General features: G+C 38.7%; 1 protein-coding gene across 8 annotated transcripts in view; it reads left to right on the top strand.

Annotated features, from left to right (window-relative positions):
- PHF20L1 (PHD finger protein 20 like 1) overlaps positions 1-12,772 on the top strand; it is a 56,537-nt gene that overhangs the window by 3,265 nt on the left and 40,500 nt on the right. For 4 of the 8 annotated variants that reach the window (XM_086466130.1, XM_086466128.1, XM_086466129.1 and 1 more), the window contains exons 2-5: positions 5,638-5,809; positions 5,961-6,045; positions 6,873-6,961; positions 9,602-9,664. In XM_086466130.1, the coding sequence (XP_086322256.1) occupies positions 5,638-5,809; positions 5,961-6,045; positions 6,873-6,961; positions 9,602-9,664 (409 nt within the window). The remainder of the gene's footprint in view (positions 1-5,637; positions 5,810-5,960; positions 6,046-6,872; positions 6,962-9,601; positions 9,665-12,772) is intronic. The other 4 variants (XM_086466132.1, XM_086466134.1, XM_086466131.1 and 1 more) reach the window with 1 other exon arrangement.

The following is a 12,772-nucleotide window of genomic DNA, read 5'->3' as shown; positions in this document are numbered from 1 at the left end:
TGTTAGCTCCCACAAGTAGGACACAGTCTCTGCAAAGTTGCTGCATTTAAAGATGCAACTCTTCCTTTTTTTTTTTCGTTTTTCTTGTGTCTTTTGAGGCTTTGGCTCTCTACTGGTTGTCCTGTAAGTGTCTGATAGTGCTTTGAAAAAAACCCAACCCTGTTTTTATTCTGAGACCATAGTCTTTCCTGATCTGCGTGATCTAAGCTGTAAGTTAGGTAACACAGAAAGTACAGGTACATGGCCCTTGTTGCAGTTCTGGAATGGAGACAGATCACTAAAATAGGTTAGTTGTCAGAACAGCAGCACTTTGACTTGGTGTGTTTGGTTTTCTGAGCGTGGAGGAAGCTTTTTCCCTGTAAGACTTAAGGAAATCTTACTTTTTACAGTCCTAGCTTTGGATTTCAGTTGACTGTCTTACCCGACAGCCAGGTATTTGAAAGGACTTCAAAGACTCTGCTTTATATTGCTGTAATACAGTATATAATAAAATGTGGGGAGTTAGAAATAGGTGTTTGCAGATTTTGCAGATACCAGAAAACTATTTGTGGAGAAGTCAGAATGGAGGGTATTTGATTTTTATATCTTCTACGATGTAGAAGAAAAGACTTTTTATACCATTATTGTCAAGGCGGAAAGTATGTGTCTGTTTCTGGACTTTGTAGGTGCAGACTTGGGTACATTTACTAGTGGTTTTGCGTCCTGTTTTACAGTTTGAAATAACTGTTGGCCCATCTCACGGGGTAATTTTTTGGTTCACGTTTGAAGGATCAAAAGGAAGATGATGATTTAAAAATGAAAAATACCGCTTGTGCGGCCATTAATGTGTTGAGTGTATTGGAGACAATAGGTATTTCTTTTCCTTTACACTGTCAAGAAATGAAAACTGGAGGTTTCCCATTAATGTTTCCTGTATGTTGGAGCATTATTGTTGTCTGACCAGTGCTTCATAGCGTAGGTTTTGTAAGCCATGTTAAATTTTGCAGCTTTACAAAAATGTTGCATAGTTCTTATGGGGTTGGAATCCCTGGAACCTGAGAGGGGAGAGCAAGCAATATGTAAACTGGGCAGATACCATCAGCTAACAATAGTTTTCCTTTTCTCTCTTTAAAAAACAAGAACAAAACCCTCTGAAATTTGGATGAGACTTTATTTGGGATTGTCCTGGACATGTACCTGTTGGAACAAGTCCAGAGGAGGCCATGAAGATGATCGGAGGGCTGGAGCACCTCCCCTATGAGGACAGGCTGAGAGAGTTGGGGTTGTTCAGCCTGGAGAAGAGAAGGCTCCGGGGAGACCTTAGAGAGGCCTTCCAGTGCTTAAAGGGGCCTACAGAAAGGATGGGGAGGGACTCTTTATTAGGGCCTACGGTAGTAGGACAAGGGGTAATGGTTTCAAACTGAAAGAGGGAGATTTACATCAGTTATTAGGAAGAAGTTCTTCCCTGTGAGGGCAGTGAGACACTGGCACAGGCTGCCCAGAGCAGCTGTGGCTGCCCCCTCCCTGGCAGTGCTCAAGGCCAGGTTGGATGGGGCTGGGAGCAACCTGGTCTGGTGGAAAGTGTCCCTGTCCATGGCAGGGGGGTTGGAACTAGGTGATCTTTAAGGTCCCGTCCAACCCAAACCGTTCTGTGATTATTAAATTCTATTTCCAGCATGCTGTTCAAAGAAAACAAAACAAAACAAAAGACACCCAAAAAACCCCCAAGAAACCCAACTTGCAGGTTATTGTTTCTTCCCGCCAAAAGAACACTTTCGTTGTTGAACTGGACTGTGGTGGTCTGTTTAGGGTTTTTAGGTGAAAAGTAAAGACTTTTTCCACAGTTTTTTAGAGTGCATTTTTCTGATTTGAGCTGAGCAAATGTTGGCAAATCTGTATACCAAATTCATTTCGATACTTCAGCGTGGTGTACTCGCTGGTGGCAAACAAGGAGAATTAATCTGACAGGAAGGTTATTTGGGCCTCAAACATCGTTACACTTCGGTACGCTAAAAAATGCTGTTTGTATTCCCCCTTGCAGCGCTTCTTCGTAATGCCTACTTGTAGCTCTGCGATGGAATGGACTTCTACATAAAATTTCTCGTGTATCGGATGTAACCATCTTCTTCTTAATCTTCTTTCTACAGAATATATGTAAACATTGCTCTTAGCCGTAGTAGATTTCCTGCGTGCATTGTTACTAGAATTCTTTAAAAAGGTGGATTAAAAAATTTGTTGCCATTTTACTTGTTGAGCAGGAAATACATACTTCCCTTTGAAATAGTTGTATAATTTTGTGATTTATGAAACAGAGTATTTTCTGTAAAAGCACACAAACTGTCACACCAGAAAAATATTTCTGTGCCGTATAAAGTTTGCAATAGTAAATTCTGGAATATTTATGCTCTGCTCTTTTCCACTGTGGGATCAGCATTTTGAAATATTACTGTTCATACATATTTGTGGCACGTTGTGTGGCTAAATTTAGTGTGTGTTGAGGGTAATAGCTTGTTGCTAAATCCATACAAAGTTATTTTTGGGTTGCCTAATAACCAATCATATATAGCTTGGGTGGTTCAGAGATTTGCTAAATCTTCCATCTCTGAGGATTGGAGTTGGATGCAGGTTTGGGCTCTATTCATCTTGCAACCGCTGTCTTAACGTACATTGAAGAAACATAAACTATTGGAATTAAGCAATTATGTAATGATATGATTATTGTAAGACTTAACTGTGCAAAACCAGTATCATGGACTCTAATTCAGAGCTGATAATGACATTTTAAAAGGATTTTGATAGCATAAATTTTATTTATCAAAGAGAAATTAACCAATACATACCTGATGTTGCATTTCCTCTGTTGAGTGATCCTTAGTAAGACTAAATGTTTTGCATAGCTTCTTTTATTGACTGATGCTAGCTTTTCTCTTTGTTCTTTTTTTTTCCTATATATATATAAAAATAAAAGTATCTTGATTCTCAGCTTGCTGAGTTTTCCTTGAACCTATATTATTATATAATTGTCTCTAACTCTACTCTGTATTTTACTTCCCCCTCTTACTCAAGTTTTCTCTTTCCAGGGCAGTGTACCATATTTTGCCACTTTATCCCTTCTAGACACAGTGCTTGGAATGGAGACCTTGCTGATGGTGACCAGTGAAAGCTACCAGCCGTAACAGTAATAAAAATGTAGTGAGGGAACCGCTATAGCATAGCGCCGCAGTGGGAACAGAGTATTTGTGTTGCAGATGCGTAGGAAAAGGAGAATTCTGTCTTTTGGCTGATGGTCCCTGAATTTTGTGAAATAACCGTAGTTTTGCATCACTACCTGTCTGGCGTGTGATAAACCTGAAATTTCCAACTGTAGTGAGAAAGAGCTCCCCTCCCTCCTTTACTTCTATGCGAAACTCTTTTTAGGTAACATGACTCATATATTTGCTGTAGTACGGTAACTTTACTTTTTCCTCTGTGTTGCTGCTCTTCCTGCTTATTTGGACACTTGATGTCTAATTGTAAGAAGTCTGAAATTGAAATGCTTGGGAAGATGGAAAAACTAGTAAGAAATTTTATAATAAAATTCCTAAGTGTGGCAGCATGTGGACTTAAGAAGAAAGCATAATCAGAGGCAGGACTTAAGAAATCCGTCTCTTGGCTGACTTTATTTTCTTGAAGCCTTGTTCAAAGTTAAACTAGAATGCTGATGATGGGATTCAGGTTTTGACCTGCAAGTTTTACTCTCTATGTTGATGTGCCATCAGCTTCACTGTTCTTGTTAGATTGTTGTCTGTCTACTTGAGAGGGGAAAGGGGGTTGATCTTGTTCTTTCTGTGGAAGAAGTCCCGTGGAGTTGTTCTATCTTGAAAAATTTCTGTTGGTAGGGTGGCAAGTGAGTCTGCAGTTTGAGACTAAGACGTTGTTTGTTTGTTTTTAAAGTTGAGTGAGTTTAAAGTTGGGAACTTAAAGAATGGCTATGAAGTATTTTGCATTTCTGAAATGTGTGGATGAGAGAAATGCAACAAGAGGTTGGACCGTGTGCATTCTGATGCAAGGGTGAAATGGGGCTGAAGGAGTTGCCGTAGTAACCTAGAAAATCAGAGGTTTTTCTCATTCAGTAACTCCTGAGATATTTAGGTGTTGGAGGCTGTATGCATCGCTGCAGCTGAAGAAGTAGGACTGGAGAAATGAAGTAGCAAATTGAGATTGAAACCTTTTGTTTTAATGTCCTATTCTGGTCACCAGGAAATAAGGAAAGTCTGTACTTCCTGAGAACTTGTATTTTAACCAGAACATAGTGTTAAAGACTCATTTATCAGCACAGTCAGTATTTTGGAGTGGAAGTATTCAAAACTGAAAATGTTGACAGGGTTCCTGTATATGTCATTTGCGTTTCTAGCTGGTGGAATTTGCAGTAGAGGTGGAAATTGGTTGCTCGAGCTCTGCTCTCTTACTGTTGCTCCACAGTAGCACTTCCTTAGAAAAACAGGTTGTCTCTTCATGAAAAAGACAGCTGTCCTTTTGCGGTGGTCTCTCATTTCAATACATGGTTTGTTAACTTTAGACCATCCCTAATATAAACTCTGGAGAAAGTGTGATGATCTAACGAACCTTTTTTTTAGGAGATTCTTTGCCCTTTTGAATCCATTTCAGTACTTTTGTGAAGGGCAGGAGGTGCTGAATTCTGCCTCATTCCAGTATTCTCTGCATTTCATACAGTAGAAATAAGGGAATCTAATAATTTTGGTGGAGGAAGTAGTGTGACAAAACCAGTTTGTGCCTTTTTCCCCTACTACACTTTTGTGAAATACATCACTTTGGTGAAACAGAAATAGACTGAATAATAATTGTTGGAGTTAGAGAAATTTGCCTTTTTTTCCCCACAAATGTAGTCTCAGCCTTTATGGATCCTGAACTATGTCTATGCCACACCCAAAATTAGATGCCCCAGGCTTGATCTGGTGGTGTTTCAGTCATGTTTTAGTTCTGCTGAGCACATACAGTGTTTGCTGACAGTAAAATCCACATATTCGTTAAGACTGACATTTATTTTAGTGCATGTGGAGTTAAAGAGAGATGACTGCTAAAGAATAGTTGCTATGAATCAAATTTAATGGCAGTGAGATCGTGGAAGCTGATCTATAAATTAGTAAGTGGCTTAGATTAAGTAAGAATGTTCTGTTGACTTCTGGGTTTGATTAGTTGCTCGGATTTGTCTGGAATCAATGGTATAGTTTGAAACATTTCATATAATAAGAGTAATGAATGTACTTCTAATACTATTTTATATCCTTTCCGTCCCCAAGCAAATGAAAATTCTTACAGGCTTTTTCTTTAGACAACCACAGGTTTTAAAACCAATAAGCACAAACTTGTAAATGCCAATCTCAGACAGTTTTGATCTGGGAGTTTGAGGTTTAAATTTGTATGTAATCATCTGAGTAGGATGAAGGTGATCCATCTATTACTGATGTGTATAGATAACTCTTAAACTAAATGTTATCCTACTGTCACTTTAGTAACTTCATCTTTTTCAGACTTGGAGATTTCTCAGTACAAGGTGTTAATATAACTTTCTGAATGGTGATGTAAGCGTTGTTGTATGCAAAAAAAAAACCCAAACAAAAAGCTTTGAGATTTATCAGTTTACGTTTTTCATTCAAGGTATCCATCTCGTATTGAGAAGATAGATTATGAAGAGGGGAAGATGCTGGTCCATTTTGAACGTTGGAGTCATCGCTATGATGAGTGGATTTACTGGGACAGCAATAGGTTGCGACCCTTGGAGCGACCAGCGTTAAGGAAAGAAGGGCTGAAAGATGATGAAGAATTTGTTGTAAGTGGCATATTTATTTTGTCTTTGACTTTTTTGTTTGTTGTCCTACTTGTTTTCCTACATTAAATCTCTCTAGCCCATAATGTTTAGTTCTTTTTAGGAAAAAAATCTAGACTATTAAAATATTAATGACTAAATTTATATAAAATAGGATTTTAAGCCTGGAGAAGAAGTCCTAGCTCGTTGGACAGACTGTCGATATTACCCTGCAAAGATTGAAGCCATTAACAAAGAGGGTACGTATTCCTGTATGGTCCCTTGTTGAGGACTGTCTGCCTATGTATGCTGTAGCTGTAGTCCGCTTAAAAAAGCGACATGCGTATAAAATTTTCCTCACTGCCTCAATATTAAGTGAAAATGTTTCTATTCTGTCAGATTGATTAAGAGGTTCTTCTTTTACCTGTGTGAAATTAGAAAATGGGAATTTCTTCTGGAAGACAAAATGCTTAATGTTTCCTCAGTGAGGAGAGAATATCCTGTGTGTAGCGCCACAGATATTTTTATATGCATCCTGTGTAGGCTCAGTGTTACAAATATTTTGTACTATTATTGGTTTAGGCTAACATTACGTTTAAGTTTTCGTAGTTGTTGTAGGAATGGTAGGTCTCTCTAAAGTTCTGTCTATTGAAGAAAAACAATGGAAATGGGGAAATAAAGGAACACCTTAAATGCAGTACTCATAATGGGGTGATACTTCCAGCGAACATAAGTAGAAGTTGGTTTTCACTATAGTATAAAGCAAACAAGGGTTTAATTGTGAATTGAATTGTTTCCCTATTGTGGCAACTTAAATATTACGTAATTCTTTGAGTTATGAGCAACAGTGACACGGAAGCTTAAATACGCTTGAAATTGTCCAAGTGCAGAAAGAGCAACGATATAAAAGCAGGGTTTCATTGAGGCTGTAATTAATTTTTTTTCCTTAAAATTCTTGGTCTTGACTGTAGGTAACACCTGGTTACTTTGTTCATACAGCCTACAAAACATTTTGATAAAGCTTTCATAGTAACAAGGTGCGTTTGTTTCTTAACTACTCGTAGTGATGACATCCATCCTTTTCTAGGAACATTCACAGTACAGTTCTATGATGGTGTTATTCGATGTCTTAAGAGGATGCATATCAAATCTATGCCAGAGGATGCAAAAGGGCAGGTAAGAATGCTTTAGGTATCTCCTTGTTAGGTTTTATATAGGATGTTGGTGGGGTTTTTTTAATATCTTGAGACAGTAAAAATGTCATCTAGCACAACTAGTTTTAGATTACAGTCTTTATTCTAGGTCCTGCACTGCCTTGCTTCACCAGACTTATGGGTGATGCCCCAGAGTGTGCTGCTCAGGTAGTCTTGCCTCTATCTGAAATGCCTAGCTGCTGTGCACTCCATTGCTGACTAATCTGCTCCCAGAGTTCTGTCTTGCAGAGTTTACGAAACTGGAGGCATCCAGACACTTTTTCTTCTGGTGTCCTTTCAGGAGAAAGATTTAGCTTGTCAGTAGTCTGTGCTGCTGATTTTTATTTTTTTTTTTAGTTTATTTTTTTTCTCCACCCATCTCTCTTGTTTGCTACTGTGGTAGCTTTTTGCCCTTAACGTGACTGTTCTGTGGAGGTTTTCTTCCCTATATCAGAACTTCTGAGGATTCAGAGAGATAAATATTTCTTTATTTCTGATAATGTCCCGTTGCTATTAAAGAAGAGATGCTGAGTAGAATTGGAGGGAGGCTGTGAAGTAGAGGACATGAGTTAGTCACTAGGTGTATCTTTACTTGCGAAAGAAAAACAACGTTTAAACTGTTAAATGCTTTCAGTGGAAACGCCATTGCATTTACCTTGCATGGTAACTGTATTCTCATAGTTAATGAGGAATTAACCCACTGATACTATTTGAAACTCGGAGACAAGAAATGTGAAAAAACTCCCCTTACCTGCTCCCAGTTTTCTTCGGAATATGCCTTCTAGCTTGGCAAACAAAACTCAGGCATTTCATGATTACTGTTGTAACCATCCATATTGTGGCAAGGGCAGATAGATGTCTATTGGCTTGAAAACACTTCTGTATCCTGCCCTCCAGCTACAGGTAGCTGTATCTAGGGTTGATAGTCTATACAAAGAGCATTGGAAACTTTGTGCAGGCAGTACTGCACTGTTTAAACTGTTTCCTTAAAGAGATTAAACTGAAATCCATAGTCACGCTGACACTGGATTCTTGCTGCAGTCTTACAGTAACGCTGTTGAACCAGTATATAATATTTCAAACACTACTTTCGGTATGACAGTAAGTTAGGAAGCTAGAGTATATCATTTTACTCCATCAAGAGGAAAACCTGGGTCATGTCGTTGTGACTGAGCTGAAATAGCCCTTCTTTGACAATGTAAAGAAGTCCCGTACTCTGTCCTGTGCTTTTTCTAGGGAGCTATGTTGTGTCTAATCTTGAGTTACAACTCTTAGGCCACAGGCATTTTCAGTTTTTAAAAAAAAAAATAGTAAATCTATTTCTTAGCAAGCATTTTGATGTCCAGACATGCTGGGTGGCAGTCCAGCTCGTCTGTTATTCTAATTTTACGCAGTAGTTGAGAGTTATGGTGTCAGTCTCATGCATCTCGGGAGTGGAATGGAGGTGTCTTCAATGAAGTCTTGAGACAGAATAAGGGGACAAAATTTACGTTTTCTGAGATGGATTTAGAATTTTTAAGTTGTCTTGCAGCAACACCACCACCAATTATGCTTTCTGTAATGCTAATTGAAAATAGTCTTAGCATTTTGTTTTGCAAAAAGAGAGATACAAGTGAAGTTCTGTAGCTTTCAAAGGCAAAGATTCTTTCTGCAACATCTCTACATTATTATGCTATGGTAAAATGTTTGTTTTTTCAAAATATTTTTGTTGTATTTAAGAATAAAAATGTGATCTATGGTTTGCTTTGAAAATCGCTTATCTGAAACTGAGCTTTCTCCAAGCCTAGCATTCCAATGGATGATTTTGAGGTTTTTTTTATTACTTACTTTCTAAGATGACATTTGCTAAATGTAATGTAAATCTTAAAAATGTAATATAAATCTTAAAAAAAAAACCAAAAAAAAACAAAAAAAACAAAAAACCAAAAAAAAAACCCCCACAAAAAAACGAACTAAACAAAAAACCCAAAACCAACCAGCCAAAAAAAACCCCAACCAAAAAACCAAAACCAAACCAAGAACAGAACTTGATTGGACAAATAGTGGAGTTGGCAGATCCAAACCGTCATGCTTAATTTACACCAATGTCTTGATTTTTGTCTGTTTGCAAAGAAGAAGATACATTTCAAGAGATGAGTGTAAGCTTAAGATACTTCAAGTTCTAGTGCATTAGCAAATTTAACAAATGTAAGATCTGTTTGGAAGGTGTGTGCTAAGCATGCAGAATTTTAATTACATGGAGAAGGAGATACAGACCAGTTAATTCTTTGATTTGAGCCTAGCGTGTCTCAAAGGAAGAGATTGTAAACACTGTGACACTCAAACTATTTTTGAGTTGCAGCAAAGCGTGTTTTAACAAGACTCGGCTGTGAGGGTGGAAAGGCAAAATTTTTAAGAGCGGTAAATATTTGTGTGGCTCAATGGAATGAGACCATAGGTTAGGTTGCTCTGCAGATAAGCCCAAATTAATTGGTATCACACAGAAATGTGGCTAACATAGTACAGAGAGAAAAATAAAAGAAGTTGGGGATATTGAGACTGCCCTTGTGAGAGCACATATGAAGTATTTGGATAACTTACTTTTTCTGTTTCATGTTTTTTGTTTTATCTTCGATGTAATTAGGCGCGCGAGAGGGAGCAGATAGCGCCGGAGCTGAGATTAGTGACGGAAATCGAACCAAAAGAAGTGAGTTTTGAGGAGGGTTTTGAAGGAGAGGGCGGGGTCTTGGCACACAGGAAGAGGAAGCTGAGGAAAAAGCATGGAATTATGATTGGGACAGAGGAAAAAAGATGTGACAGGAGAGAATGTGAGCCAAGGTGTAGGTGGGGCAGACTGTTTAGAACTGAAAGGTGAGGGTAGGGAATCCAGGCTTGATGTGGAATCAGCCAGTCAATAGATTGATGGTGGTTTATGTATGTGTATGTATGAACGTGTGGGAGTTGCGATGTGTCAGGAGAGGAAAACCAGCTGAATCTTAGTACTGTAGAGAAGCAAAAAGGTGGTGGTTGTAGGCAGGTGAAGGGAGAATGATGTGTGTGTGAATTCTGTTGGCGCAAGGGTTGGATTTTGGAAATGATTCTGGTTTTGCCTTCCCACTGTTGCAGGTTTAAGATTATGCAAAGGAATGTTTTAAAATACAAGTGTCTTTAGCCAATTGCTGTGTAAGGCTGTTGGGTAACTTCTGCTAACGTATTTCTTGATCGTGCAATTTCCTGTGCTTTGATTTAGTGAATCTAATTAGCATAATGACAGTTTTCCTCAGCAGTGATAAAGTAATGTTTTTGTCCTCTAACTATGGTGCCCCATTACTTCTCTTCTGTCAATTTTCTCAGCTTACTTTAAAGATGAATTTTAGTAAGAATAAAAAAGAAGGAAATACACTTTTTTTTTTTAGTGATGTATGTAAATGAGAAACTTTCACTGGGGTGAGATCCTGTGGGAAGCGGGGAATTGGTCTGGATGGTGCAGAAACACAGAACCACCAATAGAGGAACAAGGTCAGGACACGAGGGAGAAGTAGGGAAAACTTCTTTTAGGAGAATTTTGCCTTTATTTTATTAACTTGTAATGTGTTCATATTTGGCCCCTTGGCTTTGTGTATACTGAATGCTCTGAGAAAAAGTCCTGCTATTAAAGATATGCAAATAGTTTGTGATGTCTACGATATTTAGTGTCCTGCTATTGTGGTTGACAGAGTAAATGTTTTACAACAACCCTGAGACAGATTTCAGAATTCATTGTGGTTTAGATTCCCACTGTTACACTCCCATTTTTTTGTTTAATTTTTGTAAAAAATCTGAAGAAAGCACAGATGTATCTTTCTGAAGGAGTTCCTGTGCTCTTCGAAAGAAATATAGTCACCTTAGCGTCGCAGATGCTAAATAGTTCTTACACGTCAGGAGCTGTGCAGCTAAGCCGTCGCTCAGCAGGAGTTCAGGGTTAAAAAGCAGGAATTACGCGTGTCACTTTAGTGCCTATGGGTTTACTGTGGAGCCAACATAAAAATGGACCCACAGAGTTTCTGGCTGATTCAGAATCAGAAGTTGTTGAGCTTGGAAGGGACCTCTCCAGATAATCTTGTCCGTCCCCTGCTCAGGGTTCTCTTCACTGAGTTTAAATTAGAAAAAAGTTTAACTACCCCCCTAATTAATGTCTCTCTCCTCTGGCTTCTGAATGTTTAATCTTTGTTTGCTCCATTGTTACACGTGTCCTGCTACCCTTTGTGAGCTCCATGTCTTATGGGAAGTATCCAATCGATGAAACAGAATGCAAACAAACCCCCCCTTCGTCTTGCACCAGAACGGCTACCATTAGAAGAGGACACTTAGTTCAGTCTGGTCCTTGGAGCTCGGTATCTTTGCAGAGCTTCAGATTTCAGGGCGCCTAGCTTGACTGAAAATGAAAATGCTGTTTAGTAGCTGTTTTCATGCAGGCTGTGCTTCCTTTGCTTCCCACTTTTTTTCATGAGATCCAGGCTCCAGCCATGTTCCTGATCATCATTCTTCATCCCTTGGCCAGGGTACAGTGTAAGACTTCTACTCTCAGGGCCCCTAACTCCTCACCAGCACAAATAGCTCGATCCTTTTTTTTTTTTGTCCTGCTGGATGGGCAAGGCTCTGGATGGACTGGAGCTAATCTGTGTGCTCGTTTTGGCTGGCCAAAAAAAGAGGTATGTGTGTTTTTGATTGACTATGCAGCTGGCAAGTTAGACACGCTCCTTGTGGCTGGCACATCACCAAACGGCCTTGGTAGCTGCCTGTTGTGTAAGCATTGCCGAAGTGCTTCCAAACTCTGCTGCTGTTAGCTAGACTGAGCGTGTGCATCCTGCGTTGGCAGTTTGGACACGGAACACTTTATCTTAGTGGAATCAAAACTGTTGGTGTTTCTGAGTACATAGCTTGATGCGATGTAGAAGCGGAACCTATGTAAAGCAGTGATTTTTGAAGTGTTGAGCTATGGAGAAGGAAAAGCATAATACAAGGAAATGTATGCTTTGTATTTTGTGTTATGCTTTTCTTATACATCAAAGAAGGCAAAGAAACCTCAGTAGAACAGAAATTTGAAAGACTTACAGTACGTCGTGAGTGGGGGAAAAGTTGTGTTGCAACAAGATTTGTAAAATCTTTAGGAACCTCATGATAACACAACAACAGGGAACAGTCCAGAATAAAATATAGTCTCTTTACAGCTGGGGGGTGGGGGAAGTTTTACTAGTTGTAAAGCACTCATGGGAAATCAGACAAAAAAAATAGCCTTTTTCATACCTTTTTTTGTAGGTGGTAGTACAAATCTGCAAATAGGCTTGTAGCCAAATTGTCATGTAGTAAATTAATTATCATTCAGAACACTCAGGTGCTTAATTCTTACTGGTGGAGGATGAACATTGCTGTTGGTTTTTATATCACATATAACTTCTCCATGGAAAAATTCTGTACCTTGATGTTATAGAAAATTTTTTTTAAAAAAAAAAAAAAGAAAAATTACTTCAGTAAAAAGGATCAAGTTAAAATTTTTGCAATCAGATTGATCCCTGACACTCAGGAGATACAAGGCAGGAGTCTGATCACTCCAAACTAGTGGAAAGAGCTTGGCTTGGCCTTGGAAGTATTTAGCTCTCTGCATTGACTTGTAGGGTGGCTAGACTTTGTCTACGTGCCAAAAGGGTAGATTAATTTGGGCTGTATGTTCTGTTGTTCACTCCTTGGATGCTTCCGTATGGTCAAATAAGCCGTTATCCAAAATGGCACTTTTATTATCTTAAATGCGGGTTGTGAAATTCAGTCATATTATATA

The sequence above is a fragment of the Leptosomus discolor genome, chromosome 5, assembly GCF_034619465.1.
Source record: "Leptosomus discolor isolate bLepDis1 chromosome 5, bLepDis1.hap2, whole genome shotgun sequence".
NCBI lineage: Eukaryota > Metazoa > Chordata > Aves > Leptosomiformes > Leptosomidae > Leptosomus > Leptosomus discolor.
Note: the sequence above shows the minus strand (reverse complement) of the source record. Positions and strands in the feature narration are given on the sequence as shown.